General features: G+C 38.8%; 2 protein-coding genes and 1 long non-coding RNA gene across 5 annotated transcripts; 1 reads left to right on the top strand and 2 right to left on the bottom strand.

Annotated features, from left to right (window-relative positions):
- Positions 1-1,648: 1,648 nt before the first annotated feature.
- LOC146463183 (uncharacterized) lies at positions 1,649-3,310 on the top strand. Its single transcript, XR_014856964.1, has 2 exons — positions 1,649-1,769; positions 3,147-3,310. It is a non-coding gene; the product is annotated as an uncharacterized LOC146463183 (long non-coding RNA).
- Positions 3,311-4,164: 854 nt separating this feature from the next.
- LOC146463182 (cytochrome P450 10-like) lies at positions 4,165-14,360 on the bottom strand. Of its 3 annotated transcripts, XR_014856956.1 has the most exons (10): positions 13,452-14,360; positions 11,959-12,158; positions 11,044-11,334; positions 10,213-10,310; positions 9,852-10,018; positions 9,271-9,349; positions 6,968-7,124; positions 5,707-5,750; positions 5,152-5,394; positions 4,165-5,108 (listed from the first exon to the last, which is right to left on the bottom strand). XR_014856956.1 is itself a non-coding variant. In XM_085084757.1 (9 exons), exons 1-9 carry the CDS (start codon positions 14,069-14,071, stop codon positions 5,284-5,286), a joined length of 1,767 nt encoding a protein of 588 aa, XP_084940883.1. In that variant the 5' UTR covers positions 14,072-14,360; the 3' UTR covers positions 4,165-5,283. The 3 variants fall into 3 exon arrangements, 2 of the variants coding, with proteins under 2 accessions (XP_084940883.1, XP_084940884.1); XM_085084757.1 differs by having other exon boundaries at positions 4,165-5,394; XM_085084758.1 differs by having other exon boundaries at positions 4,165-5,385; positions 13,452-14,354.
- Positions 14,361-16,271: 1,911 nt separating this feature from the next.
- Positions 16,272-21,077, bottom strand: LOC146463181 (putative skeletal organic matrix protein 5). The gene is made up of 4 exons (XM_085084779.1): positions 20,341-21,077; positions 20,197-20,239; positions 18,039-18,165; positions 16,272-17,632 (listed from the first exon to the last, which is right to left on the bottom strand). Exons 1-4 carry the CDS (start codon positions 20,609-20,611, stop codon positions 17,114-17,116), a joined length of 960 nt encoding a protein of 319 aa, XP_084940905.1. The 5' UTR covers positions 20,612-21,077; the 3' UTR covers positions 16,272-17,113.
- Positions 21,078-21,124: the final 47 nt, after the last annotated feature.

Raw genomic sequence — 21,124 nt, 5'->3', positions numbered from 1 at the left:
GTAAAGGAGGGATGGCTTTCTCGGCATATTACTTTTGTGAGTAGTTTTATACTAAAAGTTTTAGCTGGACTAGTTTGATTTAGGGAGAGATTGGGAGATTGGAAGAGGAAGAAGCACTGGCCTCGAGAGCAGGGATGGGGGCAGTCTGAAATTGGGTCATCAGGATATCGATTTGCCATTTGACTCTAAATTTGGGTATTGCCGGTTTGGCCCGTCTGTCTGAAACTTTATTAAATTTGAGAGAATCGCTTTTCATGTTCTTTTCATATTATATTATTTCATGTTTTTTATATCTTTCTACATATCATTAGCAAAAAGCTGCCCATACTTGGTGTGTTAAATGCTGGGCATCCCGACTCTTGTTTTTAGTTGCTCAGATCACGATTGTCTCTTCTAACACTGATCACTATATGTGGAGACACTTCACATGGAAACAGGACCAAAGGCCGATTGACACGCTGACAACACGCAAACACAGCACTCATTGTATGCCCTGGGCACACTACTATAGGCATAATTAATTGGAAGAACAAATTAAGAGCACACTTCACGTAGGTGAACCTTTTGTTCAATGCGGTGTGCTCCCTATGTAAGATATGTAGGTATGTGTTTTGGTGTATAGTACGCTGTAGCGAGACAAGTTGTTCCCCATCTGGAAATCCAGAACGGAAAAAACACCTCCCCACCTCCCCATGCCCCCGGGATTTCTAGCCTAAAGAATCCCCATGCCTATGCATCCTCGGAGACCCAGGGGCAGTTGGGTGGAAGGGATTTTTGTGCGCGAAAGTTTATTCAGCAAATAAATTTTTGCCCACGGAAATTCCTTCCACTCGACTAATTGCCCCTGGGTCTCCGAGGATGGATTTTCCCATCTTATCAGGATTTGAGTTTGTAACTAATAGGTCGGTTCGTGAGTGGCCTGTGCGAGATTCGTCCAAAACGCTTTACTAGCCTGTACTCTGTCATTTTCAGCTGCAGGGGGGGGGGGGGGGGGGGGAGAAAGTGGCCCATAACCTTTTGTCTTAAAGGGCCCTTGTCAGCCACACCTTTGTTTTTGTTTATATGTGAGAGTTTGGCTATTATATTTTATTCGGAGCATGTCGAAATAAAAGAAATCGCTGTGAAACTACTAAAAATGATGAAACATATTTTCAGGAACACAACTAAGATTTCACTTCACCATGCAACATCAATAATTTCGATGGCATCGAAAATGGCGGCGGCTGACTAGGGTTCTTTATATGAGGCAAAAACCACTAAACTTCCAAAACATTTTCACGACTTGATAATTCCATGGCAACACCTTTTTGATAGGCACGTTTTTCGAAATTGTCTCACTTTTATATTTTCATACGATTTTAGGATATTTTATTGGTTTCCATTATTTTCCAGCCAAATGGAAGGTGCTGGGAGGGGAAAGGAGTGGAAGGATTGAAAGAATACCAGGAAAGGCCCAGGCTACTTTTGTTGTTGTTGTTCAGGAAGATTAAACGTGTGTTAATGTCTACCATGAACAAGTGAGCTACGGTCTAACTCTTTTTCAATAAATAACAACAATACGGTGGAACCTTGATTTAATCAATCAATCAATCAATCAATCAATCAATCAATCAATCAATCAATCAACAAATCAATCAATTAATCAACCAATCAACTTTATTTAAACACGGTAAATCGCCCACAAGCTGGTTTTCAGACATGCCGTGTGATAATTACAAATTATAAGAATTAAGACTAGAGATTAACTAACAATAATTATAACATAGCTAGTAAATTCGTGTAATCAAATTCAATTGCGGGAGCGTGCTTCATATTCCCATTGTGCACGCTGATGACGTCAGCAAACAAATCTCTCGAAAAGAAAAATTTCTCCGTGAGTGACTTCGGCATTTTGCATTCAAAAACGGGGAAAAACTTCAGCAAAAAGTTTAACTACAGATGGGAACAAGCGAACCAGCTGATGAAGAAGACCTGCCTAGTTTTTCTTGGGATTGGAGTTTTTAACTTCGGAAAAAAAACCTAAAGAAAAGGAAAAAAGAACAAGCAAGCCCCGTGTCATCGTGTCTCGCAAAATTATTAATTTTCAGACGCAAATTTTGCTTTCTCAGAGGGAAAACACACCTTTTCGAAACGATAAACTGAAAGAAAAACTGCTAAGGAATACTCGACAGTTTCAACAGCGGAAATCCGATGATAAACGGCGAAGAAATTGTGCTTCAAGGATAAATTGTCGTTTTATCCTGCCGACGAGCAAGCGGACATCTCACACAGATCATTCTTGGTAATGTTCGAGTACTTGCAATTGTGGGAATCCAATTCTCAAGAAATTACAGGTTTGGTTGTGAATTTGTACTTAAGCTTAAATACTTTTCTAATTGAACGATTCTTCGTATTCCTAACATTTTTTTTTTTTTGCGAAATTTTTGAAAACCGTGCTCTGCATGCGGGTTTGATAACTTCTAGTTCAAACTGGACTTGCAGTTCCTTCAAATCGGTCACGCGTTTATCGTCTCGGATTAAAAATTGTACGCCTTTAATTCTTAGAAAAAAGATTTTTCTGAATAAATTTTCATTTAGGAAAGCTTTAGTTGTCTGTTTTCTTTCTATATTTTCATTGATGAAACGTGACAACTGCGTAAATCCTGCGTAAACAAACACATGTCCTCGCGAGCGGAGAGAATTCCCCATGTAACGCGAGGATCAAATTTTCAAGTTTGCTTTTTGGAAAATTTTAACTGAATTGGCAACCAGTGTATTTTGCTCGATAATGACAAACTTTAACTATTTGAAACCAAAGGGGTGTCGCTTTTTTTACCCTGTAAGTTTTGTATTTTTACTGAACATGCGGTTGTTTATTTATCACTTTGCACATTGGGTGAATGCTTGGTAAACCTCTGGTCAACCTAGAATCAACGGGTGAAACTACCGCGTTGAAAATGTTATAAAACAATTGATTCATGAGTCAGCTGTGCGTTCATCGAGATATGAAGCACTTGGGAAGTTTGGAGAGCACTCAAGAAGCTAGAGTTGCTCTCGACTACGCCTCGAGCAACTCTTACGCATCTTTCGTGCTCTCCAAACTTCCCGCGTGCTTCATATCTCGATGAAGCACGCTGACGCATGAATCAATTGTTAATTAGCACTAGAAATGACAATTGTGTCTGTTCCTATCGACTGTCATAAACGTAACTATCTAGTTTATATGGTAATCAAGGCTAATAATAGTAGTAAAAATAGTAATAATTTAAATACAATATAACAGCAGGAAATAAGTCATTAAAGAAATATGAAAAAAAAAAATGATAAAAAGTTATATCCTAGGATATCGCGTGTTTAAAGCCCTAACGAACCTCGGTATAGCGAACGATACTCTTCTCTTCACAGCCAAAGTTTCAGTCAAATGTATGGAACAGAACCTCGATATAACGAAATCCTCGTTACAAAGAAAAAATCCGGAAGCCAAAACGTAAAATCAACCCCGATATAAAAGATGAATGTGTTATAGACCAACAGCAATGAAAATCCTTTAATCCTGTACCAAGAGAACAATTCCTCAGTCGTCAGCTTAATATATATACAGTACATGCTATAGGGAAAGGTATTACCTGTATAGTTTCTTGTGCCGTAGCTATCAGTACAGTGTACTGTAGCTTCATACAGAGATAAAAGCACAAAAGTTATTTAATCGTCCAGATCCGGAAACGCTGGGTAGTACAACGTAACACCGTTACAAAACAATCAACTTTACCTCGATGTAACAGATATTTTGGCTGTTTTTCGGCAAGTTCGTTATAACGAGGTTTTCGATATAACGAACCCTCGATATAACGAACTAATTTCCCTAGTCCATTGGCACTTATATGCGCTAAATCTTTTAGATTGCTGGTGTACACGAAACAGTATCCATTTGCACCTTTTTCTTATTAACGAAAGAAGAAAGTCTTTTGGAGAAAGATTCAAGCGAATTTTAATTTCTTATTTCCACCTGGACATGCTTCCATATTTGAAAAGCACTATAGCTAAAACTTCGTTTTAAAGTGAACCGCTTGCAACCAGTGTACAATTCAACAAGGATAAATAACATAACATAACATAACATGACATGACACGACACGACACGACACGACACGACACAACACAACACAACACAACACAACACAACACAACACAACATAACATACTTTATTGAATTTCCCCGAGAGGCTTTTCAAAGACAATGAACTAATCTAAAAAATAATACAATGTACAATGCCATTAAAAAACAGAATCGAAAAGATTTAAAAACTATTTTCAAAAACTACTGTTGGATATAGTAAGGCATTAATTATGTACTTAAGAATTATAGAGTTCTTTGCTAAGGTTACATTTAAGACGGTATTTAAAAACAGATACGGATTCAGAAAGTTTAAGGGAGCAGTCTAGGGAGTTCCATATATTTACAGTTCTATAGTAAAAAGTTCTCTGGCCGGTTGCAGTTTTGAAAAGGGGTATGTTCAGAAGTTGAGATATATGAAATATACATTCGTTTGTGGGTTCAGAGTTAGATTAATTTATTGTATCACATCGAACAGTTAATACGTACAGTGGCTTTTTTGCGGCTTGCAATCGGTTGTCCAGGGAAACACCGAGATACGGTGGCAGTAGCTTTGTTATACTCTTTAGGGTAAAGCATTAAACTGCAGTATTCAATGTCGTTTTAAAAGGTTGTGCTGTGAAACCTTCCTCAGTTATATCTTGGTCCCTCATTTTCCCGGTTTTCCCGGAATTCGAGAACTGACGTTTGGAGCGTTAGACCTTTTTCAGATTCGCTATAACGCTCGAAATGTCAGCTCTCCAATCTTCTTACGGTGGACAGATTACCTTATCAACTCAGTTTATAAAACCAAATATTCGCCGACGAAACACCACAGTTTCATAAGAAACTAACCCCCTTAAATAGCTATTTGTTCCCAAGAAACCAGCCAACGAACTTTTACATGTATAGTACAAATTCAGTTACATCGCTCTCCTGTTCGAGCTAGCTGAGTCAAAATCAGATTGTAATTGTGTCTTGTTCTTTTCTAGCAAGGCGAGACCATTTTCCTTGTACTCAGGTAGGGATAAATAGCCTTACTAACTCAGAGATATATGAGCAGCATCTGTGTTGCCCACTTCAGTTGTTGTCTAACGTCCTTACGTTTTAAACAAGAGTGACCTTGAACAGGTTTGGTGGTTTTTCCTGCAATTCTCTTCAATGCGTTTCAGTAGCAGCTTCTATCTCCCTCCCGAAATGCATGCTGGAATTCAAACGCGATCGACGAACTTGATCTTAACCGGTTTATCAGGAACACAAACAATCCTTTGGTATAATTCCAATGGGTCACCGTGATACTCAATGCGAAACCGCTGAAGCAACTACAAGAGAAAAAGGAAAATTTTGTTCCGGTTTTTACTTAGATTTAGAGATTTAGCATCTTGCAATTTGTTCACCCTCTTTATGTTTGTTTCTTCACGATTCTATTGTTCTTCAGTTAGTTTTTTCTTTTATCATAAATTATCTATTTTAAAAAAATCGTTAAGAGGACCCGTTTGTAAATCACTTCTAGAAAAATTGGTTTCCTTGACAATGATTAGCATCGATCGAATCATGCTTCATACCAAAATTCTTTAAACATTTTTTTTTTTTTTTTTAAGAAAGACATTTTTATAAAAACACGTATAACTTACCTTGCATAGAAACATGCGCATTTCCAATTCCGCTATCCGACGACCTGTGCAGAAGCAGATTGAAAAACACTGATATAAGAGAATGAGGCTTCCTTATTTATTTAGGGTGCTGTAGACTGGGATCACAGAGGTCACAGTATGGGCTGACTGACAGACTGACTGTGACCGACTGACTGACTGATTGGGTAACGAGATGACAGAGGTCTTGACAGATTGTATAGCTGACTGGTTGACTTACTGATGGAATGACAGGCTAGCTGACTCAGTGATGTAATAACTTGCTGGCTGATGCATGTGATAATAGCTCTCTGACTGACAAACTGAGAATGGCTAACTTACTGATTGACTGACTGACTGACCGACTAACTGACTGACTGATTGACTGACTTTACTGACTGATTGCCTCACTGACTGACTGACTTACTGATTGACTGACTGACTGACCGACTGACTGACTGACTGATTGACTGACTTCACTGACTGATTGCCTCACTGACTGACTGACTGACTGACTGACTGACTGACTGACGGACTGACTGACGGACTGACTGACTGACTGACTGACTGAATATCTGACTGGTTAACTGGCTTACAAAATGACACTAACTGGCTTGTTTTAAATGACTATAAATAACTGGTCATAACTAAATGACTAATTAACAATGACTGTTTGATTGACTTACTGGCCTAGTGAATGAGGCTAACAGAGTATACACTGACTGGCTGACTGAGTAACTATCTAACTGAATGACTGATTAACTGACAAACCAACTAACTGGCCGTTTTTATACTAGAGGACGCATTATCCGTCTTGACGAACTTGGGCAAACATTTGTTGCTCGTCTGGTTATTCGTCTCTAGTATAAAGACGGGCGCAAGACGCATTATCCGTCTGGACGAATTATATTCCATTATTTATCTTGAACGACGCACAACGGAAAAGAGTTTGTCCAGACGGATAATGCGTCTTGTGCCCGTCTTTATACTAGAGACGATTTACAAGACGAGCAACAAATGTTTGCGGCCCAAGTTCGTCCAGACGGATAATGCGTCCTCTAGTATAAAAACGGTCACTGATGGATCAGAGAACAGACTATACACTGAGTGCATGTCACAGTACTAAAGTTAACTCCCGAGATAACAGTGTGCCGCGTATATATTCGAATACAGAACCAGTCCTGCCGCTTTTAAAAGACCAGATTTAAAGAAGATATACAGCAGAAAAGAAATTAGTCTTGCTAAAGGAAACCTCTCTTCTTACCCAGGCACATACGAGTTCCGAATCCAAACGGTAAATGGGAAAAAGAGTGGATTTCTTCTCTGTTTTCTCTCAGCCATCGCTCAGGTTTAAACTCTAAAGGATCCTTGAAGTACTTTTCTGAATGTTGCGTGCAGTATAATTCTAAAAAGATGAGAGTCTGCCAAAAGAAAAAAAGCCCCTAAGAATTCAAAATTTGAATATCATACTATTACATTGTATATTGATTTTTACAATAAATGTCATAATTCTGCCGACGGCAGTATTCTATGGTCTATTACTCTTACAGACCATAAAATGACGCCATAAAATGTTCAAAACTCGGCTGTGACCTGGCCTGCCGCTCGCGGTTCCACTTGAGTTCTGAACATTTTATGACGTCATTTTATGTTCTACGTGTATAAGAGTACAGACCATAGATTTGTTAATTAATTAGCTATTAGTAGAATCATTGCAATGCATTACGTTACATGGACTAGTTTTGAGAACGGCGTATCCCTGCATCAGATAGGTAGGCTGTCCGGCCCTTCGGCATTCGCCGAGCGATTTGGCAAGCTTAGCTTCTTTTTTCAAATTGTTCCATCAATACGTAATTCGCTACCAACTTTTTTTTATACAATATTATCACTGACATTATTTACATTACAGTACAAAAGCCACTTACATTGCACTACTAAAAAGGTATCTAGATAACAACCCGTCCACACACTCCTAGTTTTTGTATTTATTGTTAATTACTTACAATATTGCAGTATGAACAGGTAAGCGAAAAGAAACGATCGAAAGAAAAACGACAAAAATAGCACAAAACGAAAAAAGTAGTGGAAAGTGATTCAAGGGGTCCCTCAAATAACCACGTATTCGATGAATTTGTTGCGAATTAGTGGTCCCAGTTAATCTTAAAGTGTTTCAGAAAACCTTTTTCCTTGGCAATATCATATTCGATGCGAGCTTTTTCTCGTAATTCTGTTTCAAAGACGGGGAAGAGAAGGGCTGCGATGTTATTTTAATAAACCTTACCTCACCTTACCTTACCTTCCCTTCCCTTACCAAGGTATTACACCACAATGTCAAAAACAGCACTTACGAAAATTTATTTTAGGCTTTTAAGTGCTACGTCTGCCTTGATATTCTTGAAATCGTATTTTTTTTCTTCACAATCACCAATTGTCAGAAACAGGTTTCTCAGATAAGAGCATATTGATTGTTTACAAATTTCTACAGCATTTGAAAAATAAATTCTACTGAATTGTTCAGGGAGCGATTAACTTTATCTACTTGATTAGTCGCTATCAGGCGGGAAACTTTTTTGGAGGAATTTTCAGGTTATTCGTGCAACGTTTTTTTTTTTTTTTTTTTTTAAAGTGTTACATGTTGCAAGTACACATCCATGATACTGACGGAAAATTTTCTTAGGGAAGAAAAGATGCTCTGTGCTTGCAATACGACGTCAGTACTTGACACATGAAATGTGTCAGTTGCCAAGTTGCGTGCAGAAGCCTTACCACACGTTTTTGGCGTACAACTTGGGGAAATTTCATTTAAGGCCTGGTTTAAATTTGTGCGGTAAGCACACTTATAACAACAGTCTATTGTGAACCGGTGTAATTTAAGCACAGGTACAAACGTAAAAACAAGCTCGCTTGTAAAAAGATTCGAGTGCTGACGTTTCGTGCTTTAGCCCTTCGTAAGGGCTGACGAAGGGCTAACGCTTGAAAAGTCAGCACCCGAATCTCTTTATGGTGGCCAAATGACCTTATCAACTCTGCTGATCAAACAAAACATTCGTTTTCACTCCCCACCGAAACAGAACCACAGTTCTTTAGAAACTAACCCCCTTACTCTTTACTTTTTATTGTACTCAATGTGGGGGTGTTTGCTGTCATGGCAAAAGAATGAATTGATAAGCGCACAATGGCACTGCAGCTCTGCGCGTGCGTATGTCGCTTGGTTCTTATTCTTATTTTACTTGTGTAAACCCCGGTGAGAGAAAAGGACAAACACAGACACAATCAAATCTTAAACACCACGCCTCTTTGGCTGGTTCACGCAATTTCTCTTAATTTCAAAGAGTTGCGTTTATCTCGAGAGTGTGAAACGCGTGCTTAGGCTTATACTTCTCCTTGTCGGCACGATGAAAACAAAACACACAAAAAAGAAGCGTTTTACATTTCCTGCTACCAGATTCTCCTTTTCTGGTGTGTTTTGAGCAAGCAAGTAGAACAGGAAGAGATTGGCTAGCAGGGAATAGTCTGCATGCTCGTTGTAACTAAATGATAAGTGAGTTTGGCTTTAATAACACCTACCTCTGCTGGAACATTATAGCCTGATAACACAATATCTTGATCCAATATCCGAACATTCCTTAAAAGAACAGGGGTCAACCTTTAAGAGAAACAAAATACATTGTCTTAAAACCTGGTAACCAGTCCGTAGCACTTATAGAGGCGACCAAGGGAATTCTCTCGGTTAATGTTTCCACTGAGTTAAGGAAATTCAAAACATTTAGATTTTTGCGACACCAAAGCTGTAAACGCACGATGGTTTTAAAACAAGTAAAGCAAGAACTTGTCCACAACCAACCGTGGTAGTTGTTTGTGCCCAGTCAGTGAAAGAAACTTTCATCCTTTCAGGCCTTAAATTCTGTTTAAAACACAGGGGAGAATATGGGAAAAAATCGTTATCTATCTTCAAAGTACTCCACGGGAATATTTTTTTCAACGGCGAGCAAAAACAATTTTTTTAGCTACTAAAAATGTCATTATTGTATGGATGCACAGGCGTGGGGCTATCGCCGTTGGTTGCACGCTTGCGCGCTGGTCGACTGATTTACTCACTATTTATACATTTTAAAGTCATTAAATTACTGAAGAACAGCACACAGTACCTCATGGACTCCTTTAAACAAGCCTTCAGATAGGACAGCTTTCCGATATTTTTAGCTGTGATGTCTCTTTCTTGCCCTATCACCTCCATGACTTCTTGGTAAATTTTTTCTTGGATGTGAGGACGTCTTCCCAGATTGTATAACAGCCACAAAAGAGCATGCGCGGTCTGTTGCAGAGAATAATGATCACTTAATCCAGAGAAGGTTTCAATAAACTATAGCATCGAAATAGTAGACCTTCTGGAACTCACAATAAGCGCAATCAACGAAATGAAATTAACAGAAGTCAAATAGAAATAAAATTTTTTTATACCTTTAGATGCGGTTTCGATAGCAAGCTACAGAAAAAAAAATAACTTACTGTATCAACACCCGCGAATATCACATCAATTGCCAGACCATTGACTTCCTCCACAGTGTGCTCCTCCTTTGTCAGTAAATAGGTCAACAATGAAACCACTTTTAAGAAACAAAAATACCAGTTAAAGACGGTGCCTACTAATAAAGAAGTATTTTTGTGTAGTTTATGACTATGGTGGGAAAGCAGATTTTATCAAGGGCTATTGAAATACAAAAAAAAAACTGGTGGTAACCTAAAAAAAAAAAAAAAAACAGTAAAATATAAAGCAACGTTTTTTCCCGAATTGAAGCTTTATTATCCCTAAAAAAATGCTTCTATTCCCCCCCCCCCCCCCATTTTCTTTTTTAATAGCAAGGCCACTTGCTAAGTTCTTTTTTCTCCGCATAGATTTAAATCGCACAAAATATCCCTGTATTAGCAGCCACCACCACAAGTATCTCAGTGGAGATTCGCAGAACCTATGCGCGGTAACAAAGATAGGCACCGTCCTCAATTAAATTAAGTCTCGAAAAATAAATTACTTGGTTAGGATTACTTGTCACCAGTGCATCAGGGTGGTGTGGGGGAAGAGGTTTATACGGGTAGGCTCTCCTTGAAAGAAGTTTACTGTACAGTGTATGACAAGCCGCACTAAAAGTGTTGCGCATATGTCGTGCCCAGATCTCCCACGGTTGGGAAAAAATCGAGTGAGATCTCGGTTCGAGATGGAGATTGGTGTCGGTTGTATTTCTTGTCCTTCAAACTCGCTCGCATTTCTCCACTAAGAATTCCCGCACTCCCCCGAAGTGCTTCCTCAGAAAGAACTATTTATAAAAGGCTTGTTAACATTACCCTGAGTATCACCAGAAGGATCGATATTCTTTTCTGTCATTTCTTTGATTTCCCTCATCTTCTTGTCAATAAAACCCTGCCCAATGTCTACGACGTCGTCAGCAACCTTGAAGAACTTCTTAAGTGCTGGTGTATCAACATAACGTCGCACCATATTGCTTGGAATGCTGTACATCAGCTTGTGGGTGAACATCATAAAATTCTGTACTGCATCAATGAATTTCAGGGCTTCTTGTGGCGGTGGATCTTTGTACAGCCCCAGACGAGTGTCAAATGCCACTATTCCGACGTCTTTACAAAAGTGAAAAACAACTAAAAGTTAGACTGTAAGGTTTCGAAGGCCTTATGTTCAACGAAGAAAGACAAGAACGATGATGGTGATGATGTTATATAGTAAGCTTGTTAGTACTTCATCTGCTAGCCAGCATGGCTGGCGGTATTGTCCGCGCGTGTATAAAATTTTTGGCGGTAGGCAGCGCCTCTTGGCTGCTCGTTTAGTCTACACTTTGCCGACTAAACTTCGCTTTTATCCAACATCCCACCAGCCACGCAGACTATATTCTACCCATTTTGATATATATAAAAATATAAAATCTCCCCAACCGCGCCATGAATATTAGCGTGCAATACTAATTTTAGTTCTTTTTTTTTTTTCTATAGCATTGCCTTCAATAATCTAAAATCCACACCCACTGCTTAAATGGGGGCGTAATTCCAAGGAACAAGGACAAAATACAGAAGTGTAAAAAGTCTTTTTAGTAATATTATTAAAGAGATCGGTATGGAGCATGGAGAGAAATAGGTAGCTTGTTAACTGAGGAAAATGGTTGGCGAAGGAGGCAAGTTCTCGACAATAAAATGATTTTTCATGGGCTAACAGTGAGAACTATGAAACTCGTTATAAATTAAACTTACTTTCTGCAGAAAATCTACTCATTTCCCCTTCCAAGTCAGGAATGTAATCATCTGGTCCACAGGCCTCCTTCAGTTTTACAAACCTCGCAATAGCATCCTCAGCAACAGCATTGAAGTTCTCAATGTTTTCCTCCACAGTTTTTAGACGCATCATTTTGGGAGCGATACTTTGTCGAACTCTTTTCCATTCCTCCCCATTTCTAAGATCCAAAAGTAAAAAAAAAAAAAATAAACATGGCAATTATAAGGCTTGATGCTTACCGGTAGAAACTCATAATGTGGTGTCTAATTAAGGTAAGCAAGGGTGACGCAGCTGCCGAGGAGCAGGCATGGTGCAGTGGTGAGAGCGCTCGCCTTCCACCAATGTGGCCTCGGCGTCATATGTGGGTTGAGTTTGTTGTCAGTTTTCGTCCTTGTTCCGCGAAGTTTTTCTCCGGAGTCTCTGGTTTTTCCCTCTCCTCATAAAACAACCTTTTCAAATCCCAATTCGATCTGGAGAGTGTCCCCATAGTGTAAAGCGCATTTAATCATCTCGTCGTGGAATTAAACAAATTTACAATTACATTGTTTTTACCTCCCACTAAATCAATCCTTACAGCGCTGGCTAGGAAGAATAGGAATTCCGGAGGCATGGGGAGGTGTTTTTTTTTTTTTCGGTCTGGATTTCCAGATGGGGAAAAAATTGTTTCGCTGTAGCGTGCTGTACACCAAAACAGATATTTATATGTGATAAAATTTGTCAAGAAACAATATACACTGAATCCAGTCCCTGGTCCATTCCGGTTTCCATAAAATCCATACCTGTTTTCAACCTTTCAGCCCAAAACGGCTCAGAAACCATACCCCTTGGCACCGCACATACCTACATAGCTTACATAGGGGAGTACCCATCCCCCCCCCCCCTCTCCCCAGCTTAGCATACCACATTAAACAAAAGGTTAAGCTACCAAGTGTGCTCTAATTTATTGTTCTTCCAATTAATTATGTCTATAATAGCGTGCCCCAGGGCATACATTGAGTGCTGTGTTGTCAGCGTGTCAATCGGTCTTTGGTCCTGTTTTCATGCGAAGTGTCACCGCATTCCCATTGTGGCATTGTGATCAGTGTCAAAAGATATAACAATCGTGATTCGCGCAACCAAAATCATGAGTCGGGATGCCCAACATTTAACACACATATGGGCAGCTTTTTGCTAATGATATGTGGTGGGTGAAATATAAAAACATGAAATAATATAACATGAAAATAACATGAAAAGCGATTCTCTCACGCTCTTGAAGTTCAATAAAGTTTCAGACCAAAGGGCTGAACCTGCCATACCCAATTTTAAAGTCAAATGACACATCTATTTCATGATCTATGACCCAATTTCAGACTGCCCCCATCCCCGCTCTCGAGGCCCTCGCCGACTGCTTCCTCTTTCAATCTCTCCCTACATCAATCTAGCCCCGCTAAAACTTATAGTTTAAAACTATTATGGTTAAACTACTCACAAAAGTATTATTCCGGGAAAGTAATTCCTCCTTTTACGATGCTGTAGCCAAGCATCTATCAACGGCCTGCGAGGGTATTTTCCTTCTGCACGAAACACTCTCTCATAATCATCTGGATCCGTGATATGAACGGCGTTGAAACCCAACATATTTTCCTTATAAATGGGGCCATATTGTGCGAAAAAGCTTTGGTTAACCTTGTATCCTTTGGTAAGGCCTTCAGATTTACGATAAAGATTCACTATGGACTTGAAGCTCTTCTTTGGACCTGGCATGTCTTCGAATGGACGCACTCCGCCATCCTCCGCAGTTTCTTTTGCTGAGTCACGGAAGGTTTCGTTTCGCTTCAACGGCGCTGCTTCTGTTTTCTGCGATCGCCAAAACGCAGCCACGGGTTTGAAATGTTGAGCTGCTGGAAGATTCCTGCAAAGGCTAGTAATATGTAGCTTTGAGGAATACATTTTTCGCTGAGACGAGCAGCTAAACCAATATCGATCAGTTGTTTTGTTTTGTTTGCGTGACCAAAGCTGTTGTGTATCAGCCAATCGGGAGCTGGTCATATTGTAAGTACGGGATCCGTGAAGGATTAATAAATGAATATGAATATATGAGACATACATTTGAACTGTGGGTGAAAGATTAAATACAAGAAAGACCTTCGCAGCTATTTACGCAACTTTAGCCGTTGCAATTAGTACGTCGGAAAATTTCAGGCTTGAAATTGGAATCGGTCAGTATGAAAAAATTAAAGTGACGACTACGGACTACGGACTAGGGACTACGGACTAGGGACTGCGGACTATGGACTGCGGACTACGGACTGGTAAGCATAAATCATGCTTTATCTCGGCAAACACCTCCAGGGACGAATCTCCGACATTTTAGTTTTTATAATTGGCTTAGGGTTTGGCCGCTTGGCATTTGAGGTCATTTGTCATAGAATAAATGTGATGGAATATTTTAATCCTGGCGATAAAAGAGAAGCCGCGTTTTTTCTTTCTTTTTTTTTTTTTTTTTTTCCGATTATGCCGGTGCTACTTTAAAACTGGATAACCCATCATTCTCATTTATTCACCAGGGTGACCACTGATCTTAAATATTCCATTAACGTAAAACAAAAGAAATATATTTTCGAAATGATGTCTCTTGGAACAAAATTGGAGCATAGACGGCCGAAATATCGCTGTTCCAAGGTCGTGGATTTCGAGATTTTAGCGTGGAATGGCATGGGATGTTTACTGAAGTCAATTTTTTCCTGGTTTTTAAAAGCAAAAAGGGAACATCGAAATTAATCGTACAGAGCTTTGTGACACATGGTGAGGTTTTTTTTTTCAACGTTATTTTATTATTATTATTATTATTATTATTATTATTATTATTATTATTATTGTTATTATTGTTATTATTATTATTATTATTATTATTATTATTATTATTATTTCATTCCTGCATACACATTTTTACGATCGTCTTCGGTTTTCCGATAATCGTTGGTTATAAACTATGAGTTTTGAGTTGATAATTCTCCCTCTACACCTTGTAATTTTTCGCTCTAAAACTAGATCAGTCAATCTCGTCTGCATACACATTCTTACATTTCCCAATTCTTCAAGAAATTTTATTTTTACCATTTCATTCTTCATACATTTTCTTTATACATTTTACGTTCGCTTTCTTCGCTTCAAGACTAAAGCAACCGCAGGTTATCACATTCGCGGGCTCAAATGTCACCGATTCCTGGCGATAAGAACCAAAAGGATCTCTCAGGATTTGCTAGAAAGGAGCACCCCAACACCTTCAATACTTCGCCATTCGAATGTTATTTATGGTATTTAGTTATTTATTTTGTTACTTTATTACAATTATTGTTATTGTTAATGTTATTATTCTGAATTGTACAACAACAGGTCTTAACGCCGGTGTTTACTAGAGTGCTTAGCAACAACCAGAACATCCTACAATTCAACAATAATCCTAGCTGATCCCAGCAGCGCTGACATCTGAATCAGGTCAATTGGCGTGTTCACTCTTATGGCATTAATTCAGGTTTTCTTCGAACCTGCTTGAAATGGTTTCTAATGCACCTACTACTACAGGAATCACTTGCGTCTTCAGGCCCCACATTCTTTGGAACTATCGGGCCGGGTCTTAGTACTTTTTCACTATCATCATCATCGTCATTATTATCATCACCATCGTCATTGTCATCATCATCATCATCATCATCACCACCACCACCACCATCATCATCATCATCATCATCATCATCATCATCATCATCATCATAATTTATTTATGTTTATTTATTTATTTATTATTTTTTTTTGAATCCCAGGATGAAAAGTTTCATCTGGAATACAAAAATATTGCCCTCCTTTGATATTACTAGGATAATTAAAAAAATAGAGTTATTGTAATATTTGTTGCAGTAATCTTCTTCGCGTTCGGTACAATAATAAAGTTAGTTGTCGTAAGTAATGGGCACGGGCATAGGGGAATTGAAACGAAACTAGTTGTAGTGTAAATCTCTAACTGCCGAGACATATTCTTTCTATGGAATTGTCTCTTCTAGTCGTCATTTCAGTTACGTTGATCAAACATTGTTTTCTCCTGGTGTGAATTTTGTATGAAACAAGGGTTCTGTTTTGGACAGTTTCCCAGGAAACGTAACTTTGAATCAACATAAGGCCAAAGGTTTTATCCCAAAATAACAATAGATTCCATAATAAACTATACATACGTGAGAGCATCAAGAATCAACAAAAGAAGCATTAATACAGGCGAAGGGGGGGGGGGAGGGGGGGTGAGGAGAAGTCTAGAAAATGTTATTAACACTTCACTAGGGCTCACAACAACCATGCTGATTGTAGAATTTACCCGCCTGCGGGGTCTAAGTGGGCTTTCGTCGTAGTTTTGCTGTTTGTATAGATACTTTAACGTTTTTGGCTACAATTAGTCATTTTCTTCATAGTAGGCTCACTCACGTGTAAATTGTTAGTCCCTGTCATCGTGGTTGCTTGCATATGGAAGCTTATCTGAACGAAACCTTTCCAGGGGAAAAAATGCTCGCTTTATAAACCTCCAGTGGATTCCATAATAGCCCGGACGGGGTCTGAATTTGCATTTCACACAGACAACAGTGTGAAAGGATGAAGGGGGCTGACACATTTCATGCGAATGGTAATTATGTATTTCTTTTGGTTGTTTATTTGGTTGTATTGTTTCTGTTCCCATTACGGGTTTCATGCGCGTTTATAAACCACTCCTTGCGCATATCACACCACTTGACGCCGACCAGTTTTTCTCGAGGCTAATTTTTTCCGTATATAGTTGTTACTAGTTATCATTTAGAGTAAAGTTCTAGCCTTGTCTAGACATTTTTTCTATATCCTACTTCGAAAATGTTTCGCTGAGTTGTACTTTTTGTTATTGAACTGTTCAGCATTTATATTTTGTTTTGTAATTGTATATTTTATATGGACTGTGTTTTGTCTTTGCTTGTGTCTTGGCACTGTACTATTGTAATAAACGATAATTACTGGCGGCTCCCTCCACTACTGTTGTGTTCATTACTCATTCCACTTACATTAGAAATGATTTCTATTCGGCTGAGCGTAGCGATAGAGAATAGAACTCACTTTTATTTGTTACTGATAATTCAATCACTGAACCAAGATATAGCCCATTGTTTTAATGTGTTTCTCTCCATTGTCACCTGTTCGTTCTGCTTCGTTTCCACACGAGTTAGTGTCGTCGGGATCTCCTCCAGTTCCCAACCCGATTCTGGAATGACAGTGGTTACAGCTTTTTCCGTTGTTAGCAATGATTCCAATTCTTGCTTTTGAATGAGATCTGCTACTGCTGCCAGCGTTGAACCCTTCCTTGCTGCAGCTAGTCTGTAAAGATGCCTCAGAACCAATTAAGGTTTTCCATTTGTTACGGCCCAGTGAGGTGGCGCGGTAATTTCCATCAGCGATTAGTGAAAAAAGAGAGTTGGCGCTCTTGTTGATGAAGAGAAAATTGATCTGATGGCCTATCCTCATACCGAGACAGATCTTTGAGAAAGGTGTGTTCCAGTAGGTCGGCAATTTGGTCTCTTGCATGTCAAAACCAGTCTGCCCTCCCAAGAGATTGTACGCGTGTCCATCGCTCCAAAGACGAGAATCGAAGTGAAACGTTTTCTGCAATTAAAACGGATGAGTTAATTTTTTTTCTTTCTGTAATGTTACTTATAGCGGTTAGATCAATTTTTTTTTTCTGTGAATGGTTTGTTTCCAAAGCAAGAGCAAATATTTTCGTCCCTGCTAGCAATTGGAAGTATCCCAAAAAGGATAGTCGGGTCTCCTGGTTAGCTGTGTTTTCATGTTTTATTAGAAAGAAACCGTTTTCGGTTGATCAACTTTTTCAAACAACTCAGAATTCGGTTGAAACAGTTGAAAACAATGAGGAGCGTCCCATCAGTTTCTACACCTCTCCCTATTACCGTAATGTGGGTGAATGCATTTTCGTAACTTTCGTCACATATGCAACTTCCTATATTGATTTGCGTTTCAATAACTACATGTACAATGCAAGGCGCGAGGTAACCTTAGTGCCGTCAATCTTCATGGCCAGTGTCCACCCTCCATCTCCACATCCAAAGTTTTCTATGTGACAGTAAACAGAAACCTTTTGTGAGCCAAACATCAGCTCATACACTTGACTCTTTGATGAACTGTTTGGAAAAAAAAAATAAGCAAAGGAAAGTGAAACGATATATTTTGTTTTCACATATTGCAGACCACAGACTGAAAAGAATACGTTATTCTCATCATTTCCAGTAATGCAAATCATTTTTATCTTTTAAAAAGTTAAGAGAAAATTAATACATGTTTCCCTTAAGAAGTCAGTAATTTATTTTTATGACAACATATCCAATATCTTCAAACTGGTTACACACTTGCTTTAAATTCAAACCCAATATCAAATGAGTCCCTTAACTTCCTACCGTGACAAGGCCTTTTGCGGAATGAGCCTAAGGGACCTACTGGTAACAAAGTTATGTTATCTTACTTAAGCAACAGTAGAGGTAGAAATAAGATGTCGGCTTAGCAAAATATGAAAACAACTAAGTTTAAAGCTTCTTTCAAGGCGAGTTTTGTGAGGGTTTGAGAGTAAAATTATAATTGTTTAAAGGAACTGCATGCAAGAAAAAAATGTTGGAGGCTCGAAACGTTTTCCAATTTTGCCATACCCTGTCCTGTTGTGGTATCCATTACCGCTGTAGACGATCTTAGACGACTCCAGCTGTGATAGGACTTATGCCTAATTATTTCAATACACTGGACCTGCCCTCCCCGTCATAACATTGGGCGTATATGTAATTTCACTTTCCCAAACACCAAAATGTTTCCCAGTTAAATCACAACAGTAGGAACCCCTCGTAAGCGACCGCGCCCACTTGTAGGTCCCAATGGACATCTGATAGCTGCAACACACTATGCATGTCTGGTATATGTGAATCCCCATTGGTTAGTATTGTAACTATGAACCTGCAAAGCCTGAAATATCTCTACCCTAACTACCAGACGTTTTTGCCGAAAATAGATTGGCGGCTAGACAACAAAGGAGTCGAGTGAACTAGTAACATTGTTAGCTTTAAGCCATAAGTACATCTTTTTCAATTGTAAGCACATTGAGGCAGAGCAAAATGCGCATCGAAGAACTACAAGTTAAATTAAAATAAACTCCCATTTATTGTAATATGATTGGTTAGGCAATTATCCTGTAAAAGAAACTTCTTACGGTAAGAATTAAGTTTCTTGTGACTATTAAGACACACAGCTTGAAGGAAGGCTCACTGGATTGGCTGAACAGAAACATGGACCCTAGTCCTTTAACAATCATAGTTAGATAATGACGAAATCAGAGGTTTTAGAGGGCTGCGTGCTTTCTGAAAAAGATACTAATGCGTGAGACTTTGTGCCTGAATTCTCCCCCTCCTTATATTTATGACTGATCAAACTTTAGACCCTCAAAAGTCTGACCTCTCATAAGGTTAGCAACTAGCGCTAGCTACATGAGCTTGACAGGTTTCGTGGTAAGTTACAGGAGGTTCAAATGTTTTGCTTCATCCGTGTCTTAGCTGTTGATCAAAAAAGTAAGTGAGCACTAATTCGCCATGGGAAAGAAGAAATAGGGCATAAGAGATATGTTATTCCTGTTCCGTTTCAAGTTTTTGTCATTCTGCAAAGTCAATGTGTTTAAAGAAACAAATTCCGATTGATCCAAGAAACAAGAACAGAGGTAAGACGGTTCGCCAATATTTATCTTCCTCCTTAGTAGACATATCATTTATTCACTCTTTCCCTCTTTGATTGTAACAATTTGTACCCATGAAATTATCTACGTTTTAATTACCACCGATTGGAGTACAGTATTTAATCAAGGCAGCTGATAAGTATCACTTCCCCTGTGTGTCTCGGATTTCAATATACAAACTATCACTGAGTCGTTAGAACTGACGTGAAGTGCATGAAAACAGTGAATTCTCAGCCTTCCTTACGTTTTACACAGGTAAGAAAACGTCAAAGAGTTAATTTAACACAGTAAACTGAAGGACGAGGGCAATTGAAGACTAGAATATAGATCTCTCGAGGGAGTGAATGATTATAGATTCGCAAATTGTATTGACAGCGTCGGCAGAAAATGAAAACACAGCGGCAACAATAAATTTATGAAAATATATTATCATATTTTAACTCACTTGTCTTTTTCATACTGTTCCTTGCATGAAGAGACAAGGCTGGCTGTAGACAGAAGTAATTAAACCCAATTAGGTCACACACGTGGGAAGGGGTTAAAAAAAAGCACGTACTCCAAATTAGTTAAAACATGGTAAACCCAATACCTGGTGTTTGATTAGGTCGCCTGCCAGCAGTGGACGTTCCGTTCATTAGTGCAATAAGGTGTTCCAATTTCCTTTCTAGTGCCCTTACGGCTTCATCGATGCGGGAATTCTGGTTCACGTTGCAATGGCAATTGCAGTGATTGATAGGCATCTGCTCGCACAGTCCAACAGGAAGAGAGTTGTTGTTGGTTGCGTTTGCCAAGGAAGACTTTGCCCCGTTCATAGCAAACATCAAAGATATTAGTCCAAGGAAAGCAGATGGCAAACACATTTTTGAAGTTCGATTTGGATAATTTAACGATGTACACTTTCACTGAAATAGCACTGAAACTAGTTTTTGTCTTCTTCTCAACGAGCAAAAATCCACATACAAATACCTTTGTACTTCTTGTACTACAGGTATTCTGACTTGTTCATTATGCACCCATATACCTGCATCAAGCCAGACAAAAATTCCTATGTTAGACTTTTCGTCGGCCTATTAGTATAGCTAATTAACCTATTTATAAACAGTGACTTGAAATAGTTGATAATATGCTTATCATCTAAGGCCGTTCGCCCCACGTCTCACTGTTTCTTTTGAGGGAACTTCGTGATTTCCTCTTCAATACATTCTTTCTCTTAATGTTTTTGTTTCTTCAAACTGATATCTTGAATAAATATGTATGTATGCATGTAATGTGTACGCAATACGTTCCACTGAAAAATTCCACCAAAAATAACCAAAAATAAATATTGCATTCCACATCAGCTGGGTAATATTTGCCGCATATATACTGTCTAG

This window comes from Pavona decussata, unplaced genomic scaffold (assembly GCF_977016875.1).
Source record: "Pavona decussata unplaced genomic scaffold, jaPavDecu1.1 SCAFFOLD_180, whole genome shotgun sequence".
NCBI classification, from domain to species: domain Eukaryota; kingdom Metazoa; phylum Cnidaria; class Anthozoa; order Scleractinia; family Agariciidae; genus Pavona; species Pavona decussata.
This window is presented reverse-complemented; position numbering and strand designations above follow the sequence as displayed.